This window comes from Sceloporus undulatus, chromosome 2 (genome assembly GCF_019175285.1).
Source record: "Sceloporus undulatus isolate JIND9_A2432 ecotype Alabama chromosome 2, SceUnd_v1.1, whole genome shotgun sequence".
NCBI lineage: Eukaryota > Metazoa > Chordata > Lepidosauria > Squamata > Phrynosomatidae > Sceloporus > Sceloporus undulatus.
Genome location: NC_056523.1, coordinates 110,310,003 through 110,329,077, shown reverse-complemented (window position 1 = coordinate 110,329,077; position 19,075 = coordinate 110,310,003). Strand labels below are relative to the sequence as shown.

The following is a 19,075-nucleotide window of genomic DNA, read 5'->3' as shown; positions in this document are numbered from 1 at the left end:
CTAAAGATAATCCTTATTAGCTTCATCTATGAATTTGTCTCTCCTCTTTCAAAGTTGTCCATGTGGTCATCACTGAATCTTGTGGAGGTGAATTCCATATCTTAACTGTAAGAATGGGAGCATCTTCCTAATTTAATATCCTGCTGTAACTGTCAGAATGCACACTCCAACTGTTGAGTTATTTAGGAGAAGTTTGGTTTTACAGTAATCTGTGAAGATATGTTAGATAAAAGTAGGCAAGTTTAGTGCAACAGTAAGTCCAGTTGATAATGCATGGCCAATAATGCCTGAGCTATCATGGTTATGGTTGAGACCATACCAAGACAATTTAATCTGATGGCTACAGAAATAGTTGTTTGTTATTATTACATGATTACGTTTCTGTAAGAAATGTAAGATATATTTTATACTCATTATAGTACTCATTGATGATCCTGACCATGGGTCGGCAACCTCCGGTCCGTGGGCCGGATGCGGCCCGCGAAGGCCTGGCCACCGGCCCCCGGCTGCCCCCGGCTGCCCCTGCCGCCGCCGCCGCCGCCCGTCGCAACTTTTCGCTGCTCCCCCTCCACCTTTGTGTGCTGCTAAACTGAGGCCAATGTGCAAAAGTAATTTGCCTTCAGTTAACTTAGCAATAGGAACAGGAGAGGAGAGAACAGAATCATGTCCTTCCCAGTAGGCTCAGGCAAAGGTAAACTGTCTCCAGCCTCTCCTGCTCTTTCCCATTAATAACATTTGCCATCTTGACTACTACATGCTAATTTCACCTGCCCACCTGTGTACCAGTTTTCATCTGTGAATTGTTGGTGATACCTTTTTCTAGAGAGGACTGTAGTAGCTTGTCTGTAACCTGTTTTATTCAAAGCAGAAGCCCCAGGGTGGAAGAATAAGAAAGTAACTTTCCCTCTTTGGCCCATGACTACTATATGTTTTCAATGCTATGCTGACTTCACAAATGGTGTGGCTGTGCTGGTCGTGTCACCCCTCTGAAATAATTTGACATTTTAGATTTGGCTTCTCAATGGGATCATGTGGGCTTCCAGATGCTGTTGAACGATAAGTCCCAAGTAGCCCTAGCCAGCATAGCCAGTGATGAGAAATGCTGGGAGTTGCCAACATCTGGAAGCCAACAAGTTTTCTACCCTATAAGGAAACAAGAATTGACAAAATCAGGAGAAAATATGTCCCCTTTCCTTCCCTCTCCTTTTCAGGAAGACAGAACAGTGGTCTGACAGGGGCTAGTTTCAACATACCTTAACAAGCAAATGTTTCCTACTAGTTTTAAAATTCTATCATAGCTACACATTGGTTAATGCAGATGCTCAAATATGAACAAAGTCAAACAAAGAAGGGATTTGGATGAAGATGTGACAGTTACAAGCTTGTTACATTAATGGAACCGTGTAGATATTTTGATTCCCGTAAGGCTTTTGACAAAGCCCCCATTATATTCTTGCAGGTAAGCTGGTGAACTGTGGGCTGGACACATGCAAGGGTAGCTGTGTTGGCTATTTAACAAATCCAATGGAAAGTGCAAATATTAGGTGGGTTTGTAATTGGTTGACTGACTGAACCTAGTGAGTGCTCACCAATGCTTGCTCTTCATCCTGGAGAGAAGTGACCAGTAGGGTGCCACAAGGTTCTGACTTGGGCCCAATTTCGTTCAGCATCTTAATAAATGACTTAGATGATGTAATAGTGGGCATGTTTATCAGATTTGCATATGACACCAAATTAGTGAAGGTAGTAAATACCCCAGAGGACAGAATCAAAATTCAAAACGATCTTGACAGAGAAGTGGACCAAAACTAACAAAAAAATTTTTTAACAGGGATAAATCAAGTGGAATGATTTAGGGAGCTAGATATATTTAGTTTAGAGAAAACAAAGAGGTGGCATGATAGCCATCTTTAAATATTTGAAGAGATGTCATGTAAAAGATGGAGTAAGCTTGTTTTCTGTTGCTCCAGAGAACATGAACCAATGGATTCAAATTACTAGACAAGAGATTCCACCTAAACATTAGGAAGATTAATTGTTGTTTTTTTAATTATTATTTTCACATGAACTTTTATGGATATAAATCCACTTGCTCGAATGTATTGTATCCGAAGAAGTGGGTTTGTAAGCTGAAAGCTGATGCGAAAATAAAAACCAGTTTGTCTTAAAGGTGCAGCCGCATTTCCTTCCCTCTCCTCCTCCATTTTACTTGTTATACATGTACCAGGGATGTGGTGTACTGTTACAGTTGATAAAATGGCCCTTCTGCCTCACAGACCCAGTCAGTAAGAGCACTGCCAGCTATTAATAATATTGTGAAGTTCTCAGGCCTAGGAGAGCAGAGATTCATGCAGGTGCAACAAAGTATTTTAATTGCTTTCAAGTTTTTGTAATTTTAAGCCATCTCACTATCAGAACATGGTGATCTTGCTTGTTCCTTCATATTATTTCAGGTTGTCCTAACTATTTAGAAAGTGAGCTCTGTTGACTTTTAAAAGAACAGTAAAATATTCCATGACCATTGTTTCTGTTCAGTGATCCAGGGAAATGCTGGAACTTGTTGGTTATTAAATAATTTGCTTCTCCACCTGCATAATGTTAGATGTGATTAAATGTTCTCCTTTCTTAAAAGTTTGATAGGATTGTGTGGTTTTAATTTGCCTAGTTTTTGAATCTCTTTTCAGTGGTCAGTTTAGAACATACAAAATAGTGAACATGTAGTACAAAGAACCACTACTTGAACACTCAAGAACTAAAAGTCACATTTTTTGCATTGAGAGGATGGACTTAGAGGTCAAACAATATAGGTTTCTAAATAAGTACCCCGTATTTTTCAAGCAAAGCCCCTGGTTTTGCTTTGTGCATGTTTAGGGAGCATTTTCATGATCCCGATCTTTTATGTATTGGCCGAAGTTGAACACTGAAACTCTTGACCTTTCCTGATATGTTCTGTGAGGCTGTGCATCATGACTTTTGTTATCTTCCATAACTAAAGAGACAAACTTTGGAGGAAGTCAGGCTGCAAGTATCAGCTTTCCAGAAGCAGTGTATACCACAAGCTGCTACAAATAATGAAGCTGAGAAATCACAAGATTATGATAAGAATTTTAAAAGTTAAAATAATCTAATTGAAACAGTATAAAATTAACATAAAACATACAAAAAGTTAAAAATAAAGGCAGACAAAATCACCCAACTTTGAGCAACCTATTTTCTCAGTGCCTTTCATCTTTCTTAGCTGCCTGCCCATAGGTTTTTGCCTCATGTTGCCATAATCTATGCCAGTTTAGTAGTGCCGGTTCAGCACCCAAGGAAGATGCCAACCTTTGTGTTGGACAGGAACACCTGCCTTCTGAGCACTGGAAAGAGAAGTTTTTCCAGTTGGTGCAAGCAGCTTTCTGCATCCCATGTCTTTCCCACTCCATCATGTAACTATTGACAGTGATTATTTTATCTTCAAATAATTAATTTAAATATTGATTGAAAATGAATGGACAGCATCAGATTTTAGCAAGATTAATTTGCTCTTTGGGGGTTTTTAAAGCTTAATTTACTTTGTTTGAAAGGATCTTTTCATAGAATCATAAGTTAAGTACAGAAAATATCCAAATACCACCCCCGCCTCACACGTATATGGCACAATGCATGGCCATTCATTCATCATTCTCCCCCATATCAGCCCACACAAACCTAACCACGTTATGTTGGGAGCAGGTGCATTGTACAAAGGTATTTGCAGACCAAATAATACCGCATGACTCAGCTCCTGTGTTTTGATCCAGGAGCTGACAAAATTGCATTTCCTTCTGTTGCAGTGTATATATTCTTTTGTTGTTAAATATCAGCAAATCAGTAATATTTATACAGATGTGCCAAGTAACCCACTGCATTTCTTGACTGAACCCCTTGAGTTGATCCCAGCAGTGATATAGAAAATAACTAGAGCTATTTTCTGACCTGTTCCGCATTACTGAGTCTCTTTAATACCAATATAACCCCCATAATCTTAGGTTTGAAAACTTGTGCCAGCCAGTTCATGGTACGTGTATTGCATGATGTTTTACTTTGTGTTGTCTCAAGAACATTGCTCCAGGGATGGAAAATGCTGAAACAACCTTTCTCATTTCGTTCATGGTGATGATGATGATGATGATGATGATGATGATGATGATTCAGAATCTTGATGTTAGCTTTTTCCAGCAATTGGCATACTGTTCTGCTGTGCTGATAGGTCAAATGCTTGCAAGCCAGAATTGGTTGTATATGGATGTACAGAAGGCTGCCAGTTCAAATGTACTAGCAGGGATCAATGTAAGAGGTGTGTGAGTCTTAACCAGTAACTGTTATGTGAACTCAGCCATGGTAGCTCTAAATCCCCTCCAGTAAAAGGGAACAGGAGATGGTGCAGTGGTTTGAGTGTTGTACTGCAACTCTGGAGATCATAGTTCAATTTCTGCTTGGCCATGGAAATACATTGTGGGGCCTTGGATGAGTGGCACACTCTCAGCCCCAGAAATTCCCATGATAAATTCACCTTAAGGTTGCCATAAATTGAAATTACCTAAATGCACATAACAACAACAAAAAGTGACTAGATGCTACTAGCTTTGTGGTTATTAGCTACTGTCATTGGTCAGTTTGTCAAGGGTGCCTTAGCCTGAAATCTGTTACACACCTACCCAGGAGCAAGTTCCCATGAAGTCAGTGAAGCTTACTTATGAGTAGACCAGCATATAATTTCATTTTTGAATCTTCCAAACTGAGTTTAAAGTTATATTGTTTAAGTGATAATTTGTGGGTTTTAGAACAATTTCAAAGACGGTTTCTACAAATTAAGGATTTATACTGTAAATGGAAAATGTTTTGCTATCCTCATAAGTGTGTGTGATGTCTTCATACTCTTTTCAGTCATAATTCTAGATCATTGTTTGTTCAGTTTAAGACATTGGACTGTTATTTTTTAAAAGTAATTATTTTTGTTTTTTATAAAGTAATTCCTTGTTATTAGTTAATTCAAAAGTGATATGCTCCTAGTGTGTACGTTTTTAAATTTTGTTGTCCACTGCCTTGGAGTCAATCTCGACCCATGGCAAACCTGTGGATGAGACATCTCCAAGACTCCCTGTCCTCCACTGCTCTGCTTAGTTCCTGCAAATTCATACCTGTGATTTTTTTATATATAGTTCATCCATCTAGCATATGGTCTTCCTCTCCTTCTACTTCCCTCCACCTTTCCCAGCATCATTGTTTTTTCTAATGAGTCCTCATGATGTGTCCAAAATACGACAGCCTAAATTTCGTCATTATGGCTTCCAGGGAGATTACTGGCTTGATCTGCCACCCTCCCCATTCTTAATCTTCTTATGATTTCCTGGCTATAGCCCCTGTTCCTGTCAATGTTTAATCCCAAGTATGAGAATTCTTTTACTATTTCTATTTCCTCATTGTCTAGGTTGAAATTGTGTAGATTCTCCGTGGTCATTATTTTTGTTTTCTTTATGTTCATTAGTAAGCCTGCCTTTGCATTTTCCCCCTTGATCTTCCTGAATAGTTGTTCCAGGTCTATGAGGTTTTCTGCTAGTATTATGGTGTCATATGCGTATCTTAGACTGTTAATATTTTTCCTCCTGGTAGTTTCACTCCTCCTTCACCTGTGTCCAAGCCTGCTTTTTGTATAATATGTTCTGCATATAGGTTGAACAGGTAGGGTGATAAGATGCAGCCTTGTTTGACCCCTTTGCCACTGGGAACCATTATGTTTCTCCATGTTGTGTCCTGTCCTGAGTATAGATTCCTTGTCAGGACTTTCGAATATATCGGTACTCAATTACCCTTTAATTTTGTATGAGTGACCTGCCATAGAACCTTTTTACTAACAAAGTAAAAGCTTTACCAGCCTTTTAAAAATATTTTATTAACTAATATTGGAACTTTGTTTCTTGTTGTGTGCCTTCAGGCTTATGGCAACCCTATCACTGGGTTTTCTTGTTAAGATTTGTTTAGAGGGAGGTTGCCATTGCCCTCTCTGAGACTGAGGGAGTGTGACTTGCCCAAGGTTACCCAATGGGTTTTCATGGCTGAATGGGGATTCGAAACCTGGTCTCTAGAGTATTAGCAAATTAGAAAAAAACATAATCACAACTTAGCAGCTAATGTGACAAGAACATATCAGTGTTATTTTGGTTAGACTTAATTAAATGTGTCTCTACAAAACCTAGCCATCTGAAATGCAATGCTCCGGTGTGTTAGACCCTTTTCTTTAAAAAAGGAAATAAATGTCTATCAAGTATGATAAAAGTATTCTGGTTCTTCTAAATCATATAGGCATCTGTTTTTGTGAGTTAGCTTTTCAAGGAGAGCAATTGTCCAAATTCTGTACATCCAGCTGCCAGTTGAAAATCTGTTCACGTTTTTCATCTGTGTGCTATTTCAAGACAAGCTGCTGTTAGAAATAATGATATCAACTCACAACAAAATAACAGCTTCACCAATCACTGCAAAATGATTTCAGAACTCCTTTTTATTCCTCCTAAGTAATATGTGACAGATAAAGTAGTGTTTGCAACATTTTACTTCCAAATTCTCCTCAGATTAGTCCTAGTTCTCACAAACAGTCTGGGATATGTCACTGGGCTTGCATGAGGGGGTGTTCACATGAACAAATGCAGCACTATATAGTGAATAGTATGTGGTACATAGAATATGGGAGGTGCTGAAGAACAAATCTAGCCTAGCCATCTCCTTGACATACTAGATTTCTCTGTATGTAAGATTTTTTTTCCAAACAGCATGCTATCATGTAAGCCTCACTCTGCAGTCTGAAGTTGTGCTCCCCAAACATACTGTCTCATTGGTCTTAATGATATATTGTAAATGGGGTAGTGATGGTGGTGGTGTTTGACTCATTGACATTAGAGGAGACATCCTTGCTTTGCCCTCAGATTCGGTAGTGGTAGAATTAAAAAGATGCCTTCCTCTTGACTGGGAATGCATTTGCACATAACAAGAAGCCAGGATTCTGTTTTTACAAACTGGTAATTACAGTGCATTTGCTGCTGCTTTTCATATAAGTAGGCAAGTAAACAAAGAATGAGTAACTGAACAGTAGGTCTCTTCCCAGGACTATGGTTACAGGTAAGCAACCTGTCCATCTCTTCCCAAGATCATGGTTTGTTGATGACTTGAGATTCCTGTTTGAGCGGAAGATCCCAAGTTTGGTTTATCACTGTTGTGAGTGAATGTAGTCTGTATCACCTAGCTATTTTCATGCTCTGTACCAATTCTGGTATTTTGCTCAACAGTTGTGGGAATGGGTTTCCAAATATAAAAAGTAGTGATGGACTCACCAGTCAGTATCAGGAGTCTGGGTGGGGCCGGAAGCACGGGACAAAAATAATTTAAATGTCAAATTCTTTATGCGTAGATCGTGTAAAAATAATGTTGATTTGGCTGGTTCTGTTAATTCACTTTTTTCATCCCTTGGTGCCATGTTCAGCAATATCTTTTGTCTGAATTCTGTCTTGATTTGAGGACGTTTTAATTAAAAACCTGCAATGTGTTTGGGGGGAAGAGTAAATTGTGGCCTCAAATGAGTAGCCTGAATATATTCTGTTGAATGATTTTTTCTCTCCTCCACAGTTCGACATACAAGTAGGCATTTTTGGAGATTTGGCTGTAAAATCCTCCTTGTTTTTCTTCTGCCCCCTGCATCTCAATTTTGTCTGAGAACTTATAAAGTGTAGGTGGCAAAGGAATTTTATGTCTCTTCAATGACTCACTAGAATGAATCACTTGTATATGGAGAGAGGGGAGAAAAAAATGACATTGGAAAGCTGTTAAGTGTAGTGTTGTGTTCTGAATGCCAAGACTAGGTGGCAGACTCACAGTCCCAAGGGTCCTTTCATTGTTGACAGCTGCCAGTCTCACCTCATTGCACATCCGCCTGTGTGGGGGAAGTATGCCTTAATGGATGGGTCGTGAGTTACACTGCCACATTTGTTAACAGGAGGAGATTGTGTATCACCTTTGGAGACATGATGTTGAGTGGGTGCAGTATTTTATGAAAATTTAACAAGCTGTGGTATTGGCTGTTGGCCTTTCCCAGACCCGGATCTTCTGTTTTTCACCGCAGGCAACTCCATCTCCATCTCCATCTCATAGGACTCCCTCTCTTTCTTTCATGTATGATCCCAAGTTTGTTCAAAAGCTTTAATTTGGCCTCATCTTAACTTAGTGGTTTACATGCATTGCGTGTAAATGGGGAACAAAAGAAGTTTGTCCAACTTACATTTGTCCAACTTACATTTAAGGTAAGAAGCAAGCATTTACCTCAATGATTAGATTAGCACCTCCCAAACTTTTGATAATAAAAACAGTATTCATTCCTCTACTTAAATTTCTTTACATAGGTCCAAAACACACTGCAGCAATAATCCAGTTGGAGACCGCTTTAACTGCCCTAGCTCAGTGCTAGGAAATTCTGGGAACTGTACTTTTGTGAGACAGCCTTCTCTCTCAGAGAGCTCTGGTACCATAATAAACTACAATTTACAGGATTCCCTAGTATTGAACCAAAGAAGTTAAAGTGGTCTCAAACTGGATTATTTCTGTAGTGTGTGGGGCGAAATAGACAGTGAAAAAGAGCCGACTTCCCAGCAGAGTGGAGGCGTGGCATTAAACCACAGCACACCCCCAGTCTGCTGGGAAGCTGCACTGCTGATCGCACATGCAGTGGATCTACTTCATTTTGGTGGTGCAGCATTTACACACGCTGCACCAAAGAAACGCTGAAAAAATGTGACTGCAGTGGCAAAGATGCCCTTTTTGCACCAGGAAAAGGTCGGGTTGGGGGTGTAGCGTGTGGTTGCTGCAGCCCCAGCCTGGCAAGAAAAAGGGTGGTGGCTAGCTGCTCCTTACCCGCTGTCTGTTTTGCCCATGTTTTGCACCTTAGTGTATAACTGCAAAGGCTATTGCAAGTGGAAATCTTTTTGTAGCTAAAATGAGCTATCCATCCTTAAGAAGACCCCAAGGTTGTAGAGGTACTCTTCTCCCACAAAACTTAAGGAAACCCACAGAAGTGGGAGTAGAGGCAACCCCACCAATCCATACTCAATAAGTATTGAATTCTGACTGACAATTTGAACCTGAATACAGAGGGGGGGGAGGCAGGAGTGGAATGGCATATTCTGGGAAAGAGCAAGGCTGGCTAGAAGGAATCTTGAGCAGGATCACCTCATGCTGCAATTTGTTGTTGTAGTTCCCACTAGTAGAATATTAAGAAAAATATTGGAACCAGTACCTTTTGTCTCTTTGTGAGTGACTCTTCTGGGCAATTCTTCTGCCTGGAAAGATGTAAAAGCCAGAGTAATGCAATGAAGAGCCACCATGGGATATTTCTGTGGTGCCTCGGCAACCTTCAGTCACTTTTGATGTGATTATGAGACTGTTCCAGAGATGCAGTGTATTTATATGGCTCAAGGAAGGCTGATTTGAAGGCAGGAGCACAGGGCAGATTCTGCTATGAGTGGCTTCAATGGGCATGTGATACCTAAAGCCCTACATTTCTTGTGGGTGACTTGCAAGTCCTGCTTCCAAGTTTTAGAATTGTACTAGAATAGAATAATATGAGGGAACTGACTCAGAAAAAATGTATGTCACAGCTAAAACTATATCAGGGGAGCCAAATTTGAGAACCACTTTGAGTCCCTCTGAATATGCTGTGGCCCTACTTGCTCACTTTTGTTTATTTTAATGTATGTTTTAATAGTCAATGGTTTAATTTGATGTTTTAGGGGAGGGTGGAAACTATGGGGACATTGGGTTTTGTAAGCATTTTTTAATGTGTAAACCGCCTCGATTGCCATGGACATAGAGGTGGGATATAAATAAAAGTTTTATTTTGATTTATATTTATTATTTAAATAGTAAGAATGGGATAAAGGAGCTCTAGGCTCACATGGTTTGCTTTCTCTTCAGATGTGGCTGTACCCAAGAAACTGTACAGTCAGCCATCCTTATCTACAGATTTTGTTTTAATCCATGGATTCAAGCATCCATGATTTGAAGATATTTTTAAAATATATAAATTCCAAAAGGCAAATCTTGATTTTGCCATTTTATATAAGGGACACAATTTTACTGTGCCACTGTATTTAATGGGACTTGAGCATCCACACAGTTTACTATCCATGGTGGGTATTGGAACCAAACCCCAGTGGGTACAAAGGGCCCACTGTAGTTAAGGTCAAATCTGAGGAAAACTGTAACTATAAGGACATTATCTTCAAATTATGGTTTATGAAACTGGCTTGTTTCTAGTAACCATAGTTAAGGAAGGGGAGGGATAGGATTTCTTAATTGCCTCTTCCCCTTGGTTGAGGCAGGGCATAGCAATACCAACAGCTTGTACATAATATCTGTCAAGAACATTTATTTATTTTGTATTTTATATATTGTGTAATTTCATTCGATGTTATGTATATTTGATACTACTGTGAACTGCTTTGATCACTGCGGAAAAGCAGTATATAAATAAAATTTTTATTATTATATTTATTAAGAACATAACTTCAGTTAAAAACACCGAAACCAGTTAAAACACATAGCATCAATTTAAAATAACAAATAAGACCAGCATGTATCAAAACAATCAGTCTATAGTTTAACATTCACAATTTAAATTTCACAGTTTAAAAATCTTCTGGATAGGCCTGCCAGAAGATACTGGTCTTTAATGCTGTTTTAAATTCAGATAGTGTATTCAGCTGCCGAATATCTTTTGACAGGTTGTTCCAAAGTTTAGGGGCAGCTGAAGAAAAAGTCCTATGTGACAGTTGCCAACCTAGGCCTGAAACAGATGTGCTGACTTTGGGCCAATCTGTGGGCATGGTGTGCAGATGACATGTGCCCCTGGATCAGTCAGAAGCCACGTCAAGGCCAGCTAATGCAGCCCAAGCCTGGCCATAGAAGGAGTGGGGAAAACTGCTTCTTGCATACAGTTTGTTCTGGACCACAGCAGCAGCTGACATCCGATCACTGCAGTCCTGCACCAATTGGCCTCTGGCCGCTCCAAGCTGCTGATCTGTTTGACTCCTTAGTCTTGAGTGACTGGAGTTCAGTCCAGTTCAATAGTCTTGAAAGTCTTCAAGCCTAAACCTTATCAAAGGTTTTGGAATCTCAGGTTCCAAATCTGTTTTAAAGCTAGCTTGGGTAGTGATTGAAGCAGAATTTCTAAATATATTTAGTAAACTTTTTTTTATGACTTCTTCCTTTTGAAAGGAAGCATTATGAGCAGTAGATGAATAGGCTAAGAGTCACTTTAGAATCATAGAATCAAGAGTAGTGAAAGAGACCGCAAGGGCGATTGAGTCCAACCCCTGCCATGCAGGAATACATAATCAAAGTACTCCCAACAGATGGCCATCCAGCCTCTGTTTAAAAACCTCCAAAGATGGAGACTCCACCACTCTGAGGCAGTACATTCTACTATCAAACAACTCTTATCATCAGGAAGTTCTTCCTAATGTTTAGTTGGAATATCTTTTCCTGTAGTTTGAATCCATTGCTCCCTGTCCTAGTCTCTGGAGCAGCAGAAAACAAGCTTACTTCATCCTCAATGTGACATCCCTTCAAATACTTAAACATGGCTATCATGTCACCTCTTAACTGTCTCTTCTCCAGGCTAAACACCAGCTCCTCATAGGGAATGGTTTCCAGACCTTACCATCTTGGTCACCCTCCTCTAGATTCATTCCAGCTTTTCCATATCCTTCTAGAATTGCGGTGCCCAGAACTGGACATGGTATTCCAGGTGAGGTCTAACCAAAGCAGAATAGAGAGTTATTCTTACTTCCCTCCATCTAGACACTATACTTTAATTACCTTACATTTTAATAAGAAAACTTTAATAATTTTTTTCTCATATGTAATTTTCACAGAATGCATACCTGCATATTCTTCTCCCTGCCCTTCCTCAATTTCTCCCCATTTGATGTATTCCACAAATGTCAGTCATTTAAGATCATTTAAATGAGAAATGCTAAAGAAGCCAAAATAACCTGAAGACACCATATTCCATCTGATCTTAGAAACTAATCAGGGTTAACATTTGATGGGACTGCCAAGAAATACCAGGTGCTGTAGGCAGTATTTCAGAGGAAGGCAGGAGCAAGCCACCTCTGAGTATTCCTTGCCTATAAAATAAATGAGGTTGTCATAATTCAAGAGACAACAAGACATACACATACACTCACTGAGATAAAGCTGCTTTCTTCCCAGAGAAGGCTAGATCCTTTTTTTTAACACCACAAGCCCCAAATGTTGACCACAAACTTTTAAATCTTGCAAAAGTTTGTTTTTACCCTCTAAGAACACACTTCCTTTTATAGTATCCACATAATGTTATTTTTACTGCTTTCAGCCTAAAGCTATTTCCTGTTTCCAATTATTTAGTTACACTCCAAAGCCCCTCTCTTTCTCCTCCTGGCTTCCTTACCAGGTTTGCCAAGGCATTATTGTCATTTCAGTGAGACGACGCCAGTGCTGAGGTTTTAATGGGCTGTGAGCAGGAAGTTTAGCTATTTCCTCTGCCTGTGAGGCCATGATGTCATGATCTGCTATGGAGCTCTTTATCATATGCTGCCTTGCTGTGGTCGATGTGGAAAGAATGTAAACAGTGCTTTCCAGATGTTCCCAGGGAGGCTGCCAGTCCATAAATGGGCTATTTTGTTCAGGAATATTATTAAAAATGAGGGAAAAGATGAATCAAGCTATAAGAAGTCTAACTTTGAAAACACCAAATGCTGTAACAGGAATTGTTCTTTTTCAAAGGATGCTGGTTTTTTGGACATGCAGGATTTATGTATAACTGTACCTCTGCCTCCTTGTAAATTTTGTCTTATTAAAATCTGAAAACTTTCCTTTATCATATCCTTCCCTTCAAAGACAGATTCCTCCACATTTGATATCTCAAAGGAATTTGAATTCACCATTAAGTGGGGGCAGTCTCTCTAGATGTCCATTCTGCTATTATATTCATGAGTCTCTTGACTGCTTTTTCACAAACACTGGCCTGTTACAGACAGCCAAAATAAAGCTGCTTCGAGTCACAGTGGAGGTTTGGTGTTTCAATGATACATGCATCCTAAGAGTCCAGAAGTCGCACCAAAGCCATGCTCCAGCCGTAAGGACTGGAGTGTGGCTTTGGTGTGGCTTCTGGACTCTTAGGACGCATGCATCATTGAAACACCATACCTCCACTGTGACTCGAAGCAGCTTTATTTTGGCTGTCTGTAACAGGCCACTGTAGCTTACAATAGAATAACTACTGCTAAAAACAGTAGAATAAATCCCAAACATGTGAGACCTGTTCAGATCAACAGAAGATAATTGGTTGGCTTTAATAGGATAGGCTAAAAGCCAGGCAAGCTAGGAATGTCTTGCAACTTTTCCTAAAAGCAACCAAAAATGGCAGCCTCTCCTGAGAAACAAGATGGGAAACAAATACATCATTCCACAGCCTTAAGGACCAGCACTCTGAAGGTTCTGTTCTTAGTCCATAGTTTCCATTACTGATAGAGTGCAGAACAGGATCTAATTAGATAGATAGGCTTAGTATAGAATCTTGTAAAGTGAGAGTCAGGGGCTCTACAGATGGGCGGCTCCATGCCACCCATTTTTGCCTCAGAAGGAGGCTGTGGCAACTATACATGGCCTCTGGGTGGGTTCTTTTTGCATTCCGGAAGGCTCGCATGCCATGATGATACCCGTTGTGCACAATACTGTTTAGGTACTGTGCACGATGAGTGTCATTATGGCACGCACCGTGTAGATGGGTGTGCACCAAGATGTCACCCAGGCAGCGCAACAAGGGCTCAGTCCTAGTGCGTGTACAGCCTGGCACAAAGTGCCGGTCTGTACAACTCCTCAGTCTTTAAGCCATATTTTGGAATCCTGTAGCTGTCTAGATAGGAAAACTGTGCTACCATTTGCTGGGTGGGTGGTATTGGTATTGAGACACATTCAGCCATGAAATCCTGCACTTGAAGTGGAAGAGACCAAAAACAATCTTGCTTCCATGCAGAAAATAAAGAAATGGGATTGTGGACAGGATGCTTAAAATGGAGTGGGGGCTGTTCAGAGAGAGCCGACATTGAGAGTTCTCTGTAAATGCGCTTGAGTTCTGTGGGACAAAAGTGAATGGGATTCAGTCTTGGACCAGCAATCTCTGGTGAGTCAAGGTGGAGAAGGAGAGAAAAGAACTGAAAATTTCCCTCCCTTCCTCTCTCGCCTCTACCCACCCGTCAGACTTTACTGGTCTTTTAGCTAGGAGTAATCATAAAGAAAACTAGTTCACTTGGATAACTAAAAGAAAATGATGTTTTTTGCACTCTGTTGTAAAATGAAAAATGATGTTGTTGGCAACCTTAATGGAAAAATCCTCAGCATCATTTAGCTCTATGGACTGGGAATAGTGAAATTGCTCCACTTGTTTTATAGCATTTGTGATTTTTTTTTTTTTTTGGTGTGTTTTTCAGGTTTGACATCTACAGGAAGGTGCCAAAAGACCTTACGCAGCCAACTTTTACAGGAGCAATTAGTAAGTATCTGTGTGTGCATCTTTCTCTTTATATATTTCAGTCTAAAATGGGAGTCCTTTTGGCTGCTTATTTAAAACAACATGGTTTTGTTTCAGAAGTAGAGATGGACGAGAATGCTTAATTTCATTTGAAAATATCTTCAGCAGAAAACAAGCTTGCTTCTTCTTTCATATAGATAGATATGAAATGGAAAGAAATTGAGTTTTTTTCTTTTTAAATGAAATGTGGATGTAATAATAACTGACAGATTTGCTCAGGAATTTGTGTGCTTAGCTTTGGATGTGAGTCTTTGTGTGTTCAATCATGTTAGTACTTAATTAGAGTTGCCCTTTTTCCCATAGAAGCTTATCATCTTAGACAGGTACGTAAAAGGTAGGTACAAGTTGATCTTCTCTATGAAGGGAATAGCTGTACTTGTTAACTTTGTCAAGTGCAGGTGGCTGAACATTTTCTTCATTTCACTTTAATAAAAACCTATCACCATGAATAAATATCTTTATGGATGAAAAGAATATGATGGTTTTAAAGATCAAATAAAAAAAGAAAATGATACTGAGAGATTTTTCCCCATCCTTGTTCAAAAGGACAGTATACCCTTTTAGTCTGTAATACAACAGTTTGCTATGTGGTTTGTACTAAATGGTCTTAAAGATGAAGGGAACCACAAATTTTGGAGTCTTGGAGAATGCTTTCATCTCTAATCTGGGAGGCCTTGCCGAGTGCTTCCATGCTAGTTGACCTTTGGTAAGTATTACTCTTTTAGGTTAGGGCAGTGGGTACAGTAGTGAAAGCATAGAAAGTGGTTTCCAGGAGATTAAACCCAAGGTAGAAGTCAAATTCACAGAACCAGTGTGGTGTAGTTGTTTGAGGATTGGGCTATGACTCTGGAGACCAGGGTTTGACTCTCAGCTCAGACATGGAAACCCACTGGATGACCTTGGATAAGTCACACTCTCTCAGCCTCAGAGGAAGGCAAAGGCAATATCCCTTTGAACAAATCTTGCCAAGAAGCCTCATGATAGGTTCACCCTAAGGTTGCCATAAGTCAGAAATGAAGGAACATAACAACAACAGAAGACAAGTTTAATAAATAGCATTTTCCCACCAGTCACTAAAAGGTGGTGAACAAAGGCCACATTTATCTTCAGTCTATGTTATCTGCACATTAGCATAGTTTGGGGTTGATATCATCTTTTCATTTGGTACCTTGGCTCCTTCCTGCCTTTCTTCTTTTCAAGAGTAATCGTTTGAGTGATGCAATTTCACACTGTCTTTGCTAGTGAGTGTGCTCCATAAAGTCATTGAGCAGATCCTGCCAGGCCTGTAATTAGATGCCTAATGTTGCTTTCCTGTCTTGTTGCACACTGGTTTCCTTTGAGTAAGGGAACCTCAGTTTGATACACTGACCCTGTATATCTTTGCTGATGTGGACAGTGTCACACCCCTAAAACTCAAATTTCCTGAGTCACTTAGGATCCAATACAAAGTAACTGAGAGGAGACAGTTGATAGAGATTAGAAGTCCTACCAAGCATTTAGTGGTGATAAGCTGTTTTACTTTAGACTGTCACTGCCTACTCCCCTTTCCCCATTTTGCTCATCTAGTCTTCAAATTACTGCTGTCACCATGCTGCAATTGTTCATATTAGTCATGAGGAGTAGGAGAAGGCAGCTGCACAAGAAGTGGCAATTTTCCATTAACCTGCTCACTGGGGATTACAAAGATAAATGCAAAAATTATAGGATTACTGGTGCCCATTTACACCATAAAAGTCCTGTTTAAAGGACAAGACCCTCCATGCATTTAGTCTTTCTTCACTGAAGGAAGGGGACATCCCACATTTCATCTTGATTGTAGGAGGAACTTTGATTCTGTGGTGCCTTTGTTTATTGAAAGTACTGAAAATCATGACCCTGCTTAACTTTGTGTTAGTGCTTCTTAGCTTGTCAGCTGTTTGTGAGACAGGCATCTTACTGATGATCCCTTTGATTTGCACAATATAACATTTCAAAATCCTTAATGTATCAGTACTCCCTCACCCAGGTTAAGTCGGGAATAAAAAAGGGCTTCTTTAGTTGTTTTTTTACATATTAATTTCATATCATTCCTTTGTCCCAAAGACGGTATTCAAAGTTTTCATAATAAAATTCAACATAAAATCAGAAATACAATGAGATATGACAATAGATTTTTTTAAAAAAAAGATATCAATAGAAAGACATAACAGTAACCAATCAGTTCATTCCCCCCCCCCCCCCCCCCTTGAACTAGCCCCATAACTGAAAGGCCAAAAATCTGCTAGTGGAAGAACAACATAAGTGGGAGCTACTCTTGCCTCCTATGAGTGCATCCCAGAGCCTAGGAACAGCCACCAAGAAAGGCATTTCTTCTGTCCCCATCAGGCTTGCTATTCATGTCAGTAAGAGTGAGAAAACAGCTTTCCCCGAAGTTCTTTATACATGGAAAAGCTTGTATGGGAGAACTCAGTCTTTCAGAGAACCTGGCTCCAAGATGTAATGGGGCTTTGTAGGTCATAGCCAGCACTTTTAGATATGCCTGGAAGAATATCAATAGCCAGTGAGACTCTTTCATAACTGCCTCCACCGTAACTGGTTACAGCAGTCTGGTCTAGGTTATGTCTCCAGACATTATCCAGGAGTGACCCACACACAGAGCATAATCCAAATGGGATGCAACTGAGGTATGTTTCATTGTGACTAGATCAGACATCTCTGTGGACTGCCTCCTTTTAAATATGCAAATAGGCTCTTGGCCATCATTGATTGCTGGGCATCCCGGTTCAGAGTGATGTTTAGGATTATGTCTAAACAGTGACCTTCAGCTTTCAACACAGCTTGACTAACAGTTAACTGAGCTTTCCTTCCACAACCCCTTTCTACAACTGTTTTGTCTGGATTAAGTTTTAGTTTATTTGCCTTGATCTGCATCATTACTGCCATTAGACACAGGTTTGGAACCAAGATAGCTTCCTTGGATTTAGATGGAAAGGAGAGATGTATTTGGGTATCATTAGCATACTGGCATCGCCAAACCCTCCCAGCAGTTTGATGAGCATGTAGAATCACATAGGAGACAAAAATGAGCCTAAAGGGCAATGTATGCCAGTGGCCACAGTGTCAAACAGGAGTCCACCAGCAACATCATCTGAACAACTGAACCTGCTGTGACTCCCTCTCACACAGTGACATAATTGCCTCATCCAATTGTAGAATTACAAAGATTACAGGGGTTGTATATGTGTACAGTGCAAATATACACATCCCACTCAGGATCCTTGGTAAGGCCAACCTCTGTCACTCCTCGTTCTTTGTTGAATGAGGCTGAGTACAACATACTTATTACATTGACTGATAAAAGAAAATGGGGAGGAAATACTAAGACTCAGCTAAGCATTTGATATTATCATAAATAAACTGGAGAGCTGGCAAAATAAATAAATAAAACAAATGTGACATATAACATGTAGGACGTACTCAAAAGCTAAAGGAGGCCAGATGCACACATGTTGGATCCAGGGACAGAAAGTTAGCTAAGCTGAAGAATTAAAGAGACAGTTTTTCTGGTTTGTCATGGCAAAGGGGTAAAATATAAAGCAGTAATGGTTAATGCAGTTTTAGGTTCTTAACTGGAGTGCCACTTTTATTGCTTAGAAAGTTGGTGCCCCATTATGTACAGATGAGAGTGACTGGAATTCTGGGTTCAGGTTTAGGAGAACAGTTCAAAGAGGGTAAAGACAAATACAAGGGGGAAGGCTAGCAGAAGCTTATCTTTTAAAAATATGAATTCTATACGGAAGGGAGTATATTCTCATAGTCTTCAAATATCTAAAAGAATACTGAACAAAGCAGGATGGCAATCGTTTGTTCATTCTGAGGAAACTGGGCTGTTATAAGAGGGTCCTGGCTGTTGGAGCTGTTCAGCAAAAATATAGGATGTACAGGAATATTATGCAATATCCCTTTTTTAAAAAGGCAGGACTAAGAAATTGTCATTTCCCAATGTTTGGCTCTGGGATGTGTGCCTACTTGCTGGCAGCTGCCAGTGAATAGCTATGGAAAAAGGAATAGCTTTTCATTTCAACCTAGGGTTCAGTTGTTCTTTCTTCCCCTGTTGTGCAGTGACAATTGGACAACGCCCTGGAACATCCCTGTGATCACTGGGTAGTCAAGAGGTGCAGAGTTTTGACTAGGAACTGCCCACTTGTTCTTATAAAGTATGGAAGAACAGCCAAATTTCCCACTCACCATAGACCCATCAGTGTGGCTCAAAAGGGTTAGGACCTTTAATGTAGGTGAACAGGTTCCAAGTAGCCATCCAAGTAATACTGTGTAATTTTGGCACTGCTTTCTGCTCATATCATCTTCTGATAGACTTTGGCATGTCCTAAGTCGGGACACCACTGGCACTAAGGTAAATTTACAGTGCTTTATAAATAAAAGTTAATAATAATAATCATA

At 39.9% G+C, this 19,075-nt stretch overlaps 1 protein-coding gene across 1 annotated transcript in view; it reads left to right on the top strand.

Moving 5' to 3' along the window:
• The first annotated feature begins 440 nt into the window (after nucleotides 1-440).
• The window catches only part of ERGIC1 (endoplasmic reticulum-golgi intermediate compartment 1), an 87,550-nt gene continuing 68,915 nt past the window's right edge, over nucleotides 441-19,075 (top strand). Inside the window, exons 1-3 of the mRNA XM_042447521.1 lie at nucleotides 441-576; nucleotides 1,460-1,544; nucleotides 14,535-14,596. Of these exons, the coding sequence (XP_042303455.1) occupies nucleotides 441-576; nucleotides 1,460-1,544; nucleotides 14,535-14,596 (283 nt within the window). The remainder of the gene's footprint in view (nucleotides 577-1,459; nucleotides 1,545-14,534; nucleotides 14,597-19,075) is intronic.